Source organism: Ascaphus truei, chromosome 12 (assembly GCF_040206685.1).
Source record: "Ascaphus truei isolate aAscTru1 chromosome 12, aAscTru1.hap1, whole genome shotgun sequence".
Taxonomy (NCBI): domain Eukaryota; kingdom Metazoa; phylum Chordata; class Amphibia; order Anura; family Ascaphidae; genus Ascaphus; species Ascaphus truei.
In genome coordinates this window covers 45,903,947-45,920,406 of record NC_134494.1, presented here as the reverse complement: position 1 = coordinate 45,920,406, position 16,460 = coordinate 45,903,947, and the positions used below count along the sequence as shown (strand labels likewise).

General features: G+C 50.6%; 1 protein-coding gene across 4 annotated transcripts; it reads right to left on the bottom strand.

Annotated features, from left to right (window-relative positions):
• Nucleotides 1–135: 135 nt before the first annotated feature.
• FBXO3 (F-box protein 3) lies at nucleotides 136–14,240 on the bottom strand. 4 transcript variants are annotated; one of them, XM_075567593.1, is made up of 11 exons: nucleotides 14,095–14,240; nucleotides 12,064–12,153; nucleotides 11,515–11,678; nucleotides 10,962–11,076; nucleotides 10,025–10,229; nucleotides 9,710–9,755; nucleotides 9,412–9,462; nucleotides 8,476–8,539; nucleotides 7,771–7,886; nucleotides 5,942–6,129; nucleotides 136–4,876 (listed from the first exon to the last, which is right to left on the bottom strand). In XM_075567593.1, exons 1-11 carry the CDS (start codon nucleotides 14,184–14,186, stop codon nucleotides 4,751–4,753), a joined length of 1,257 nt encoding a protein of 418 aa, XP_075423708.1. In that variant the 5' UTR covers nucleotides 14,187–14,240; the 3' UTR covers nucleotides 136–4,750. The 4 variants fall into 4 exon arrangements, with proteins under 4 accessions (XP_075423708.1, XP_075423710.1, XP_075423707.1 ...); XM_075567595.1 differs by having other exon boundaries at nucleotides 8,534–8,656; nucleotides 9,378–9,462; nucleotides 14,095–14,239; XM_075567592.1 differs by having other exon boundaries at nucleotides 8,534–8,656; nucleotides 9,378–9,462; nucleotides 14,079–14,217.
• Nucleotides 14,241–16,460: the final 2,220 nt, after the last annotated feature.

Here is a 16,460-nt window from a genome sequence, read left to right as displayed (position 1 = left end):
TGCACCTGTAACTTTCCTCCGTGCCGTCACTCACATTCTCCAGCAATTTATCAGGGTCCCGCTGAGCGTCTTCTCAGGAATAAGGTTTGCCGTGGTTTGATTTTTGCCTCGAGCACAGAAAGACACACACGGACATTTTCAGCATGGGGTTTTTATTTTTGTACGTCTCCTTACAAATCATGTAACACAATTAATTCAACAAGTAGCAAAAACATTCTTCCCTGTGAGAATATGGCAGCCATATTATACTCCCCCATCCCCCAGAAACAAAACACAAGCCGGGATCTGTCTGATCTGTCCGGTCGGACCACGAGCGGAAAGCTGGGGAAACCAGAACGTGTCTTTTTAGAAATCGGTTTCAATGACAAATGGGGCAACATCTAACAAAGCCCAGAAATAAATGGATATGCCCCACGGGGTCAGTTAAGGAACGGCTTCTTTTGCTTCATATAAACAGCGGTGCTCCATTCCAGTCCAGAAGACACGCCCCTCCTCAACAGGTTTTCAGGATATCCCGGCTTCAGCGCAGGTGGCTCAGTCAAAGACTGAGCCTCTGATTGAGCCACTTGTGCTGAAGCAGGGATATCCTGAAAACCTGATCTGTTGGGGGGGTGAGGGGGGTCTTGAGGACCAGAGTCGAGCCCCCCTGCATATAAAGACCCATATAGCACCTTTCTAAATAATGCTGAAACTACAAAACTAAAATTCAAAGCACCTTGATATATTGACTCAAGTAACTCATATTTTAATTGACAATGCACCCGCCAACTTATAGAAGGGTATTCTATACAACCCCCTCTATATGCAACACCCACTGACATATTCTATACAACCCCCTCTATATGCAACACCCACTGACATAAACATGACACCCGTCCCATTGTAGGAATGCATCCCTGCCTGAGAAAGTACAAGCCTTGCTAGCACGCCGTTACCCCAACAGCCGCACAAGGCGACACCCGGGGAATCTTGGCGAACTGGTTTTTGGTTCTGCCAGTAAGAACCCGTTCAGCCGGCAGCTCTATCAGTCCTGCAGGGAATGACTGGATACCATTTGAAAGTTGTGATACCTTTTACTGGAATAAGGTTCTCAAGGTCTGGGACCAAACGCATGTCCGCGTGAGGACCCTCGGTGTTGGCGTTTAGAAGGGTCCCAGGGGGTGTGATGAGCGGGGACCCCCCACATCCAGCTGCCCCGAGTATCGCATTTATATTATTTCAGTCCAATGTTTGTATATAAAATCTCCAAAACAGGACCCCCCCGGAGAGTTCCTTAATCAACAGGAACGGCCAACATCTGTTCCTAATGTGGGCGGCACGTACCACAACAAGGGGTGTAAAACTAGATCCCATAATATCGTGCGAGTGGAGTTACCTAGTAACGGCGGCCATGTTTAATGACACCCTCAAAAATGTATGCAACGTCCCAAAAAAAAAAAAGCCTGGCAAATGTAATTAATGCAATAACGTAATCATAATTAATAACGTGTAAATACAAACGAAGAGACGCTTGTTAAACTCCGTGCTGTATATAAGAAAACCCCTCCGGCTTATAAAGAACCCTTCACAGGCGCGCCTCCTACAGAGACGCAAGCAGCCTGGGAAGGGAACGCTCTCACAGAATCCTTCCCTGGGTACCGGGCTTCCCAGGCGCGCCTCCTACAGAGACGCAAGCAGCCTGGGAAGGGAACGCTCTCACAGAATCCTTCCCTGGGTACCGGGCTTCCCAGGCGCGCCTCCTACAGAGACGCAAGCAGCCTGGGAAGGGAACGCTCTCACAGAATCCTTCCCTGGGTACCGGGCTTCCCAGGCGCGCCTCCTACAGAGACGCAAGCTGCCTGGGAAGGGAACGCTCTCACAGAATCCTTCCCTGGGTACCGGGCTTCCCAGGCGCGCCTCCTACAGAGACGCAAGCTGCCTGGGAAGGGAACGCTCTCACAGAATCCTTCCCTGGGTACCGGGCTTCCCAGGCGCGCCTCCTACAGAGACGCAAGCAGCCTGGGAAGGGAACGCTCTCACAGAATCCTTCCCTGGGTACCGGGCTTCCCAGGCGCGCCTCCTACAGAGACGCAAGCTGCCTGGGAAGGGAACGCTCTCACAGAATCCTTCCCTGGGTACCGGGCTTCCCAGGCGCGCCTCCTACAGAGACGCAAGCAGCCTGGGAAGGGAACGCTTTCACAGAATCCTTCCCTGGGTACCGGGCTTCCCAGGCGCGCCTCCTACAGAGACGCAAGCAGCCTGGGAAGGGAACGCTTTCACAGAATCCTTCCCTGGGTACCGGGCTTCCCAGGCGCGCCTCCTACAGAGACGCAAGCAGCCTGGGAAGGGAACGCTCTCACAGAATCCTTCCCTGGGTACCGGGCTTCCCAGGCGCGCCTCCTACAGAGACGCAAGCAGCCTGGGAAGGGAACGCTCTCACAGAATCCTTCCCTGGGTACCGGGCTTCCCAGGCGCGCCTCCTACAGAGACGCAAGCAGCCTGGGAAGGGAACGCTCTCACAGAATCCTTCCCTGGGTACCGGGCTTCCCAGGCGCGCCTCCTACAGAGACGCAAGCAGCCTGGGAAGGGAACGCTCTCACAGAATCCTTCCCTGGGTACCGGGCTTCCCAGGCGCGCCTCCTACAGAGACGCAAGCAGCCTGGGAAGGGAACGCTCTCACAGAATCCTTCCCTGGGTACCGGGCTTCCCAGGCGCGCCTCCTACAGAGACGCAAGCAGCCTGGGAAGGGAACGCTTTCACAGAATCCTTCCCTGGGTACCGGGCTTCCCAGGCGCGCCTCCTACAGAGACGCAAGCAGCCTGGGAAGGGAACGCTTTCACAGAATCCTTCCCTGGGTACCGGGCTTCCCAGGCGCGCCTCCTACAGAGACGCAAGCAGCCTGGGAAGGGAACGCTCTCACAGAATCCTTCCCTGGGTACCGGGCTTCCCAGGCGCGCCTCCTACAGAGACGCAAGCAGCCTGGGAAGGGAACGCTTTCACAGAATCCTTCCCTGGGTACCGGGCTTCCCAGGCGCGCCTCCTACAGAGACGCAAGCAGCCTGGGAAGGGAACGCTTTCACAGAATCCTTCCCTGGGTACCGGGCTTCACACAGCAGCTCCTGAGTAACGGTGGGAACGGCCCTTTTCAGCGAGCTACTTTGCTCTATGTTATGACATTTATCAGCGGTTATATAAAAGGTAAGAAAGGACGGGCCTTTCTGCAGTAATGCATCTACAGGACAATATAATGGGGCTCACGAGTCCGGCCTAAGGATCAAAGCCTGTTGCAATATGGGGCCGGGGGCCGCTGCTGCAGTATGGGGCCGCTGCTGCAGTATGGGGCCGCTGCTGCAGTATGGGGCCAGGGGCCGCTGCTGCAATATCGGGCTGGGGTCTTCTGCTGCAATATGGGGCCGCTGCTGCAATATGGGGCTGGGGTCTTTCACACTAAACACTGTGCTCCTAGCGTTCCACACAAGGGATCTCTGCGGGCCGCAGAATGAGCGTTTATACAGGGACCACGCGCTGCAGACATGTCTGATTTATGGTGCGATCTTTATTGGTCGTGTGAAAGAAAGCACCGCCCCGGAAACAGAGCGCTCACAAAGGGGCGTGACAGAGCGCTCACAAAGGGGCGTGACAGAGCGCTCACAAAGGGGCGTGACAGTGCGCTCAAAAAGGGGCGTGACAGAGCGCTCACAAAGGGGCGTGACAGAGCGCTCACAAAGGGGCGTGACAGAGCGCTCACAAAGGGGCGTGACAGAGCGCTCACAAAGGGGCGTGGCAGAGCGCTCACAAGGGCGTGGCAGAGCGCTCACAAGGGCGTGGCAGAGCGCTCACAAAGGGGCGTGACAGAGCGCTCACAAAGGGGCGTGACAGAGCGCTCACAAAGGGGCGTGGCAGAGCGCTCACAAAGGGGTGTATTCATGTGGGGCACAGTAGGAATATTGCTGTCATATATACAATTCTCAGAGACTACATCCACACAGAGTGGATATAACTCCATCACACTGATCCCTCTCCTTCCAGGGGGTGGGAGAGACAGTGCCGACTACGCACCCAGCTCCAACATTGGAACCAATTGTCAACGCCCCCTCACTGCAGAGCAATGTATATACCAGCACGCAGAGCAGGGTGCTGCACATGGCAACCCCTCACTGCAGAGCAATGTATATACCAACACGCAGAGCAGAGCGCTGCACCTGCTTCCGGGAGTGACGGAGATCTCCTATCCAGCTAACCCTGTTCCCACACAGGAAAGTAATAGCTCTTGCTGTCTCAGGTGAGCTCACCTGAATTTAAGCGCTATGGTTGTAATATATGCACACACACACACACTTTATAACAATATAATATAGTTCTTAGCCGCTCTCACCCCACCCCTGTATAACCCGAGGATCAGACTGCAGGAAGGGAGAGCTGAGGGCTATTAATGTACAGACCTGCCCCTCTCACCCCAGTGATATTTGCATACCCGTCACAGAGAGGCAAATCTCTGTCATATATAAACACAATGCATCATTCATCCCACGTAGCGCAGAACAAGCAGAGAATATTCCTCAGTAACAAAAGCGCATTATAGAAAAACGACGCGCATTTCTATAACAGTAAAAGCCCCTCCCGGGCGGAGGGGACCACCCAGCAGAGCACCCCAAAAAAATCAAATAAACAATTGGCGCAAACGGTAAGAGGCGGCAGGAATAATCCTATGAAAGTGTAGGATTTACTTCAGTGCCTGTCAGGTGAGGATAGTGCTGCGTGCAGCCACTGCTCAGGTGTAACGCGGGCAGCGGACGGGCGGGCTGCCGATGTCCAACACTCGCCGTCTGTCCTCATACTCATCAGTGTCGGTAGAATCCTCGTCCTCGTGCGGAACATATTCCCCGCCGTTCGTTTCCTACATGGGAGGACACAACGGCAGAGGTCAGCACCAACGGGACTGACTGGGATCTGCAGATGACTTCTAAAAACGAGCCCCCGAATCTGTAGGTACGCCCACGTGTGGCACCCATATACCGCCGCGGACTTCTAATGGTACAAGTCCTCACCTTTCTGGTTAGTCATCCTACTAACTTGTTCCACAGAACTGCACCTGGGAGTCACAGCGGGAATATCAGGCTACCAGGGGCATCTGCTGGGTAGCACAAGAGACCTAGAACCTACTTTGCCCGTCTCGGCAAGCACACCGATAACGGCTCCTAATCGCATTCTCTGTGCTTCCGCCTTCTGAGAGTGGGAAATTATGCTTTAAAGAAGCGGAGTAACAAACGCTCTTATTGAAAGTTGGTTCACTTTCTGCCGGATCGGCATCGACAATACCATGCCCGTCCGGCCTTTCTGGCAGCAGAGGCGCTAGAGAAGTTCTCGGTTGTTCCACATTCAGACCATTTACCTTATTACCGCTCTGAGCTTTCATCTGAGCGGGAACATTTCCCTGTTTCCAGGGAGTGCAATATTACAGCAAAATGGTCAGGATCCTCAGCGTTAAGAAAACAGTAAACTAAAGGTTTAAATAACATTAATGTTGTGCTAGACCAGGCCTGCACAACTCCAGTCCTCGAGGGCCGCAAACAGGCCAGGTTTTCAGGATATCACTACTTCAGCACAGCTGGCTCAATTAGTGGCTCAGTATAACTAAGCCACTAATTGAGCCAGCTGTGCTGAAGTAGGGATATCCTGAAAACCTGGCCTGTTTGCGGCCCTCGAGGACTGGAGTTGTGCAGGCCTGTGCTAGACCCTCAGTGCATCCAGTTATACAGAACCTGGAGGCGTACAACACACCCCGATCAGCACCGGGCTCCCTCCCTGGGTTTAGAAGAGCAGAACCACTCCGAGGGCATCATAATAGGTATACAATGTATTGCAACGTGTTACATCCCCCATTGGCAGCAAGAGGTTAAATAATACATACGGAATGAAAACGTATTTGGTAAAAAGGTCAACAGCTCCTCAGGTCTCTTACTGTGCCTGCCGCAGACACTCTGAATGTCGGACACACCATGTGGAACCGAGGGATGGTCACATTGAAGATTTCGCCCTTGCCCAGGCGGTGGAAGGTGTAATATCCCTCCATGTACCCCGAGGTGGTGGAGAAGGTGGTGCAGCTCGTGTACTCGTACACACGGCCGGCTCGCAGCTGCGGGTAGTCTCCTGGGAACACAAAATAAATGTCCCTCCAGATCTGTGCGCAGGGTCATGTCGGTAGGAAGGAGATCTAGACTGGTCAGAGGCTCATGCGGGCTGCTGATTTATCCAGAGAAGAAACACACGCTCAGATGCCAGCGTGGTTATCTTAATTAAACGCAGAGCAAGAAGCTCACCCACTGGCTGCTAAAACATTAACACAAAATATTCCTTCCTGACCCTCACGGAGAGGCCATCACTCATCCCTTTCTTCAAAGTACAGGTCACCTGATGAAAGGTCCATGTGGGACCTAAAACGTGGCCTTTCCACTGTCCGTGGCTGTCACATTAAATGGAGAATTGCATTATGAACGTGGGAGTAGAGATGTACTTTGTATCTCTGTCCCAGAGGAGACCTGCACTGTGTATCTCTGTCCTAGAGGAGACCTGCACTGTGTATCTCTGTCCTAGAAGAGACCTGCACTGTGTATCTCTGTCCCAGAGGAGACCTGCACTGTGTATCTCTGTCCTTGAGACCTGCCCTGTGTATCTCTGTCCCAGAGGAGACCTGCACTGTGTATCTCTGTCCTAGAGGAGACCTGCACTGTGTATCTCTGTCCTAGAGGAGACCTGCCCTGTGTATCTCTGTCCTAGAGACCTGCACTTTGTATCTCTGTCCTAGAGGAGACCTGCCCTGTGTATCTCTGTCCTAGAGACCTGCACTTTGTATCTCTGTCCTAGAGGAGACCTGCCCTGTGTATCCCTGTCCTAGAGGAGACCTGCACTCTGTATCTCTGTCATAGAGGAGACCTGCCCTGTGTACCTCTGTCCTAGAGGAGACCTGCCCTGTGTATCTCTGTCCTAGAGACCTGCACTTTGTATCTCTGTCCTAGAGGAGACCTGCACTTTGTATCTCTGTCCTAGAGACCTGCACTTTGTATCTCTGTCCTAGAGGAGACCTGCCCTGTGTATCCCTGTCCTAGAGGAGACCTGCACTCTGTATCTCTGTCATAGAGGAGACCTGCCCTGTGTACCTCTGTCCTAGAGGAGACCTGTCCTGTGTATCTCTGTCCTAGAGGAGACCTGCCCTGTGTATCTCTGTCCTAGAGACCTGCACTTTGTATCTCTGTCCTAGAGGAGACCTGCCCTGTGTATCTCTGTCCCAGAGGAGACCTGCACTTTGTATCTCTGTCCCAGAGGAGACCTGCACTGTGTATCTCTGTCCTAGAGGAGACCTGCCCTGTGTATCTCTGTCCCAGAGGAGACCTGCACTTTGTATCTCTGTCCCAGAGGAGACCTGCACTGTGTATCTCTGTCCTAGAGGAGACCTGCCCTGTGTATCTCTGTCCTAGAGACCTGCCCTGTGTACCTCTGTGGACCTGCACTTTGAGGAAATTGTTTGTCTGTGTTGTGTTGGCTGCACAAGCAGGATTCTCCTCGTCTGAAGCCGTTTCCCCCGCACTTTGGAATTGTATACCATTCCATCCCCGATCAGTACACACAGTACAAACAGACAGCCTTGTCCTAGCTTTGAATCTGATGGCCTTCTGCAATTTGTAGTTCTTTTCAGTAAATAAACCAAGCCTACAAATAGGAAAATGTTTACATGGAGGCGTTAAAATCTCAGGAATGCCGAGCACATTACACGAGACCACTCTGCTCTCTTACCGACGACCCCCGGCCCCTGCACTTCCTCCACATCCCCCTTAGCGTTGGTTATTCTCCAGTAGCGGCTGTCCAGCTGGCAGGCTCTCTCTGGGAAGGCGTCTTTGGACATCTCGAGCCTAGTGAACAGAAACCCTTGTGATTGGAGATTATGCCTCATTTGTTGGTGGAATTGCTGCATTGTTTCAATATACTCCCTACATTAAACACAAAGCTGCCTGGTACGAACTATCCCACAGCGTGAAACCTCTCTGCGCTAAATGAATTACGTATATACAGCATATCAGAAAACAATTTGGTCTGTTTCCCCCCCCAAATCGTCTCCAACCCTTTGACCCTACTTGACCCCTCATCCACACCACATTGAATTCCTACATATCAAGCCAAGAACATAACTGGTTTAGCCTCGCTCAGTACTGCTGGGACACTGCTCCAAGCTGCCACTACTAATTTAGTGAAAAGCCTGTTCCCCCAAACGCACAGTTGAACTGATTTGTTATGTTCTGGTATTTATACACTGAAAATACTCTTCTCTCCTGTTCCTTGTACCTTTCAGGTATCTGCCGGTTCCACTCTCCCTTGTTTCTGTATTATACACCCTTTCCTTGTCTAGGGTGGACATGTTAAAAGTCCCTCAGCCTGTCCATGCGTGGCTCAGAGCCACGACTACCCTCAGACTCCCACCAATGCGCATTTTTCTTGACGTACGGTTTACTGCCGATAGTTTCCGACATCAGACCGGCAGGACGGCAGCCTCCCTGCTCACCTGATTCTGTATGTGAAGAAGTAATGAGGTGGATGGACAGAGCTCAGCTCAGGGAGAAAGGACGTAGAGACAGACACTGTGATGTCATCAGTAGTGGACACGCAGTCCTTATCATGCACATACCTGGTGGGGAAGCAGCATGTCAGACAGATATGTTCTATACAGAGATATTGGGACACAGCCTTGGGCCTCCTTTATATGAGGGGGCTCAATGTGTATATTTTCAACACATAGTTAACCCTTGCAGTGATGGAGGGTATAGCATTGCAAATAAGCAAAGCAAAAAAGGGGCGATGGGGAGAGGAACTCGGGCAGCATTAAAATCCAAAACAATATTGAAATCAGCCCTGCATGTTAATGGTCCCTTCCCTGAAAGAGTTCAACAAAAAACCCATTGTGTTTGAATGTAAGAGGGGGAAAAAAGTGAACATTAGTGTGGAATAATTATATGACAATAAGAAGCGCTTCTAAATAATAATTCTTATTTTAAGTAATATTGTCCACAATGTTATTGTTGTATTTTAACACAACTGAATGGGGTATTCCTTCAATAGTGTATTTATAAAATGTGTTTATTTACAGGCTGCCCACCCGAACACCCAGCGAGGAACCGGCTAAAATTGGGTTCTGTGGCTTTGGGTTCTGTGGCTTTCAAATATCAGGGTTACTGCTATCACATTACAACAGGTGTGATGGCTGCTCACGTATGTAATAGTCGTGCATCGTGGTTATACAGTGATCATGTAGCAGACACAAACGCACACAATAGATGATCCTCCCCTTCCTTCTCTGGGTTACTATGTTATTACGTAGGTGTGTTAGGGATGTATCCAGTCCACACTACCTGAAGATCTGGTCCCTGATGATTGGATAGTCACCTGTGACAACATGCTGCACATATGAAGTAAACCACTGGGAAAAAGAGGTACCTGATATCAAAAGAACAAACAGGAAAGTGTCAGGAGCGGTCACACCCAGCTAGAAATATTACTGCTGTGCCAGGGCTACGTCGCCTTTCAGAGCCACGCCACACGAGTAATCTGAACATACAACTGAAAGCCGCACTCGTCCCACCAGTCTCACAGGAGCACTGATCTTTTACATTACAAACCACGGAAAGAGACTCAATTTGTGCCGAAATGTGGTACCAGAAAAAGAACGCATCGGGTGTCCTACCTGTAATGAACATGTCAATGGCCGCGGGATTGTGCGCAGTCTGATCCTAAAACAGAGAGGTAGACATCACACGCCTGACAATTAGCAAGTAACTCCACGTTCTTACCACGTACAAATTGTTACTGTTTAAACAAAAAAATGAAATTAAGTGGCAATCACACATCTCTATTTCTGGTTTTAACGCATAAATGCAGCAGAAACCCCTAACTGCACAGCAGGCATTGCAGGCTCGGGTGCAGCCGCGTGATATCAGGCTCAGTGGCACAATGTAATAGTATCCTGACCCTGCTGATCAGTGTTGCATGGTTTCCTTACTGGGCACTGATAGAAGATCTCACTGCACCGCCGCCCCTCAGCGTCTGCCAGCGCCATGTACTGACTGAGCCCCGTGTGGATACAGAAGGTTATGGGCAAGCATTGATTGAGTCCCATTCTGCGCTGGAAGCCCCCCGCTGCAGTATCTATGTCCAGCAGGTCCTCCGAGCGATAGTGGTTTGATAAGGCCATGCTGCCCATCAGCCTGGAAGACGAAACGGAAAACATGATCTTCCGTCAGCCCGTATAACACACCATACAGAGCTATAGCACCAGCGACACAGTGTTACATAGTAGATGAGGTTGAAAAAAGACTTCCGGCCATCAAGTTCAACCTATGCTAAATTTAGTCAACAGATACATTATCCTATAATCTATACTTATTGATCCAGAGAAAGGCAAACAAAAAACCCCAGTGACACATTATCCAATGATATCTCATAAGAGGAGAAATAAATTCCTTCCTGACTCCAAGAATTGGCAATTGGATTAATCCCTGGATCAACATCCTTCCCATGTATACTTATTTGGTATATCCCTGTATACCTTTCCCATCTAAAAAGATGCCAACCTTTTTTTGAACATATCTATTGTATCTGCCATCAGTCTCCATGGGTAATGAATCCCACACTGTAACTGCCCTTACTGTAAAGAACCCTTTCCTTTGTTGCTGGTGAAATCTCCTTTCCTCCAACCTTAAGGGATGGCCCCGAGTCCTTTATACTGCCCGTGGGATGAATAGCTCTTTTGAAAGCTCCTTGTATTGTCCCCGAATATATTTGTATATAGTTATACAATAGTTATAGTATAATATATATATAAACTATATAGAGTTATAGTTATCATATCCCCTCTTAGACTCCTCTTTTCTAATGTAAATAAATCTAATTTAGCTAGCCTCTCCTCATAAGTTAGATTCCCCGAGTTCAGGTCTCACCCAGGGACCACGAGCTTCTGTCCATTGTGAATCCGGAAGGAGCAGCGATAATCCTCGGGGAGCTTGCAGCCTATTCTGTCTTCCACGGCGTTTAGCTCTTCTTCCCGCACGCCAGCTGCGGAGAAATCCCCAGACAGAGCGCCAAAATGAACAACGCAGTACAGATGTGCACAGAAAAGGGTTCTCTCCACTGGCCTCCTCAATGTCAAATACATGAACACATAGCTCTGGGAAATGAGGGGATCTCTTCAATAAAGTACACGCGAGAAGCGTGTTCATGGTCGTCACCTTACCTTCCATGCATTGCCCGTCTCAGAGATTAATATACATGTACACACTGCTGTGTATCACAGAATACACATACTACGAGACTCCGCAGGTTAACATGCATCAGCAGTCATTCTTGGATCCATCCCTGGAAGTCTGCACTTCTAGAACTCATTACACTAGGAATCTTTTCTTGGAACACCCTGTTGCTTTACAATGCATCTGAAATAGTGAAGGAGTCCACAGGTAACCCAACTCCTCAGGTGCAAATAGTGGTGACAAATACCTTTCAAGGAACTGATCATCCTGGGACAGCGGTCAGCCAGATACTGCTCCAATGCATCCCAGGCCATCTTCAGCGTAGCATAGTGACCGATGTACCGGCCTAGGTCACGGTAATAATCTAGGAAAGTCGCCATCCAGCTCCGAACCTTCTGCGTCTTTCTGTCTCTAACAGGAAGGGAAATAAAAGCCTTAGAATGCAGGCTGTGTGCGCGAGTCTAATACGCGCGTGCATACTCTCGCACACACACGCGAGCGAGCATGCACAGTCACTTAAAGCACAACATTTTTGTGCATCAAGTAGTGTTGTAGTGTGCAATAAAATAGCACAAACTGTAACTGTCCCAGCGCGGAGACGACATCAGGTGAGGGTCCCTGGCAAACTGTTCATGTAAAAATGGTCTGCAGTATTTTTTTTTATTTATTTGAAGCCCTTAATGCATTGCAGGAGTCGAGTTACCATGACATCACAGACGGACCCAAGTTATTACCCTGAAGTGATTGTACACAGGGGTAAATGTACCGTTATCCTGCCCCCTCCTCACACACTCACTCTGACAGCAGCCAGTACACTCTGCAGTGTCGCTTCCACAGAGGCTCATGGGCAGACAGCTGGTGCAGCCGGCGGCTAACAATACTGCAGCTGAAAGAGAGAAAAACAAGGAGATTCATACAGGGCTCACACAGGAGGGGGAGAGAGAGAAATATATATCTATCTCTCGACAAATGGACTCGCCGGCACGCCACGGGCGAGTGCATTTTTGCCGCTGTCGAGCACTTACCTGCGGCGGGGTCCGGCGGCGTGGTGCGGCGATCTCCGTCTTCTCCCCAGCAAATTGTACTCTTTCCCCTGCAGGTCCTGAAAAAATGGCTGCGCGGCGTGACATGCCAAGACAACGTAACGCTACGTGATGTCACCCGGCGCCCCGTTACCATGGCAACGCGGCACAGCTGTTTTTCCAGGACCTGCAGGGAAAAGAGTACAGTTTGCAGGGGAGAAGACGGAGATCGCCGCACCACACCGAGTCCTGAGAGAAGGGGGGGGGGGGGGTAGCAGTGAGCAACTTTTTTTTGGGGGGGGGGGGGGGTTTCCCCTAGTTTGTCAAGGTGTGTGTGTGCATATAAATGTATGTGGGGAAATATAATGCATAGAGGGGGGGAGGGGGAGATATAATGCACAGAGGGAGGGATATATAATGCGCAGGGGGGATATATAATGCGCAGGGGGGAGGGGGATATATAATGCGCAGGGGGAGGGGGATATATAATGCGCAGGGGGGGAGGGGGATATATAATGCGCAGGGGAGGAGGGGGACATATAATGCGCAGGGGGGAGGGGGGATATATAATGCGCAGGGGGGAGGGGGTATATAATGCACAGGGTGGAGGGGGGATATATAATGCACAGGGGGGAGGGGGGATATATAATGCACAGGGGGGAGGGGGGATATATAATGCACAGGGGGGAGGGGGGATATATAATGCACAGGGGGGAGGGGGATATATAATGCACACAGGGGGATATATAATGCGCACAGGGGGATATATAATGTACACAGGGGGAGGGGGATATATAATGCACACAGGGGGAGGGGGGATATATAATGCACACAGGGGAGGGGGATATGTAATGCACACAGGGGGGAGGGAAATATATAATGCACACATGGGGGAAGGGGGGTTATATAATGCACACATGGGGGAAGGGGGGTTATATAATGCACACATGGGGGAAGGGGGGTTATATAATGCACACAGGGGGGAAGGGGGGTTATATAATGCACACAGGGGGGAAGGGGGATATATAATGCACACAGGGGGGAAGGGGGGTTATATAATGCACACAGGGGGGAAGGGGGTTATATAATGCACACAGGGGGAAAGGGGGGTTATATAATGCACACAGGGGGAAAGGGGGGTTATATAATGCACACAGGGGGGAAGGGGGGTTATATAATGCACACAGGGGAGGGGGGATATATAATGCACACAGGGGGAGGGGTGTGTGTATATATATATATATATATATATATATATATATATATATATAATGCACACAGGGGGAGGGGTGTGTGTATATATATAATGCACACAGGGGGAGGGGTGTATATATAATGCACACAGGTGGGGGGGATATATAATGCACACGGGGGGAGGGAGGATAAATAATGCACACAGGGGGAGGGGTGTGTGTGTATATATAATGCACACAGGGGGAGGGGTGTGTGTGTATATATAATGCACACAGGGGGAGGGGTGTGTGTATATATATATATAATGCACACAGGGGGAGGGGTGTGTATATATAATGCACACGGGGGGTGTATATATAATGCACACAGGGGGAGGTGTGTGTATATATAATGCACACGGGGGGAGGGAGGATATATAATGCACACAGGGGGAGGGGTGTGTATATATAATGCACACGGGGGGAGGGAGGATATATAATGCACACGGGGGGAGGGACGATATATAATGCACACAGGGGGAGGGGTGTGTATATATAATGCACACGGGGGGGAGGGAGGATATATAATGCACACGGGGGGTGGATATATAATGCACACTATTGCCCCCATACTGCAGCAGGTCCCGGAAGTCCAGGTGAGACAGGATGAGCAGCAGCGGGTCCGTCGGCAGCTCCCCCAGACCCAGGACCCCAGACACCGCCATCTTGGAGGAGACTAACTGCGCCTGCGCGGGCCTGACCCACTCACAGGCCACGCCCCACCTCGCCTCTTACACAACGGCCCCGCCCCCTCCCCTCACAGGCCCCGCCCTATTCCTAGTACACAGTGCCGCCCCTCTTTCGGGCCCCGCCCATTGGAAATACACTTGTCCCTGTCATATGCGTCACTTCCGGTACGGCTGTCTGAGGCCTGGGCTAGTGGGAAATTGGAGGAGGAGGGGCAGATTAGGAGATGAGGCACAAACAGGAGTGGGAGGGGTAGTTATGGATGTTGAGGGGATGGTACTGGTGAGGGATATTTATTGATGGGACGGGAGGGTACTGTTGAGGGGTTATTATACATGGGGGTACTGGTGAGGGGTTATTATAGATGGGAGGGTACTGGTGAGGTTTAGTTATAGATGGGGGTACTGGAGGGGGGTTATTATACATGGGGGGTACTGGTGGGGGGTTATTATAGATGGGAGGGTTTAGTTATAGATCGGGGGTACTGGTTGGGGGTAGTTATAGATGGGGGGTACTGTTGAGGCGTTATTATAGATGGGAGGGTACTGGTGAGGGGTAGTTGTAGATGTGGGGGGTAGTTAGAAATGGGGTACTGGTGGGGGTAGTTAGACGACATGGGGGGTAGTTAGACATGGGGGGGTACTGGTGGGGGGTAGTTAGAGATGGGGGGGTACTGATGGGGGGTAGTTAGAGGTCGGGGTAGGTATAGATGGGGGATGGTACTGATGGGGGATAGTTATAGCTGGGGAGTACTGGTGAGGGGTAGTTATAGATGGGGGGTACTGGTGAGGGTAGTTATAGATGGGGGGCACTGGTGAGGGGCAATTATAGATGGGGGCACTGGTGAGGGGCAATTATAGATGGGAGGGTACTGGTGGGGGGTAATTATAGATGGGGGTACTGGTGGGGGTAGTTATAGATGGGGATATACTGATGGGGGGTACTTGTGGGTGTAGTTATAGATGGGGTACTGGTGGGGGTAGTTATAGATGGGGTGGGGGGTACTTATAGTTGGGGGGTACTGGTGGGGGGTAGTTATAGATGGCACGGTACTGGAGGGGGTTAGTAATTGATGGGGGGTACTGGTGGGGGGTAGTTATAGATGTGGTGGGTAGTTATAGATGGGGTGGGGGTACTGGTGGGGGTTAGTTATAGATGGAGTGGGGGGAAGTTATTGATTGAGGGGGGTTTGGGTGTTGGGTAGGTATAGATTGGGATGCTTGTGGAGGTAGTTGAGAATGGGGGTTCTGGTGAGAGGTATTGGAGGATGGGGAGCTGGTGAAGGTGGGTTGAGTTGAGGGTGGGTGCTAGCGATGGGTTGGATGCGGGTACTGGTAAGTGATGGGTAGTTATTGAGTGGGGGGCTGGTGAGGTGTCATTGAGGATTATTGTACAAGCATTATCTGATTTTTGAAGTGCAAGCAGATCTACTATCTGCACACTGTGACCTTGAACAGGTCACTTAGATTAAGTGCGAAAGTGGTTCCTATCGTCAATATTTCATAATCCAAACCCACACCTGATTATTCTGTGTAGTGAAACGCTCGGGTCACTGACCGCTCTGTGAATCGGGGGAGGGGGGGGTGATGGCATTTACATTATACATCAAACACCAATAATCTGGTCCCCCAAATGGGGAGGTAAATCCGTCCTGATGTCTGAAGAGGCACATTGTGTTAATAAAAGACCAAAAAACAGCGCACAACGCTCATAGTGTAGTAGAATTTAGTAAAAATATATTGTAAAAGGTAAGTATTCTGCGTACATCAGATCAAACACAAGCGGGCATTACATGTAACAAGACATGCGTTACCAACACAGGAAACCGGACCAGGCGAGGAGTGGACAGCTTCTGATCACCCGATATGAGGCTTCAAAGTAGGTGGCCCCACACAACCGGGCACAAGAGTCCTCAGTCACCACGTCTTGAAAGAGACCCGATCAGTACAGGTGGCCCCGTAAGGCAAAGTGTCAGTCCTCTCCTGGAATACAGGCACAGTGCAGCTCACCAAAAAACGGACAAACAGCAACTTAACCAGGCGGTGTCACTACCAGCGTGACCCGCCTCTAGTAGTATAGAACAAGCAGTCCCCACTCCTCGCCTGGTCCGGTTTCCTGTGCTGGTAACGCATGTCTTGTTACATGTAATACCCGCTTGTGTTTGATCTGATGTACGCAGAATACTTACCTTTTACAATATATTTTTACTAAATTCTACTACACTATGAGCGTTGTGCGCTGTTTTTTTGTCT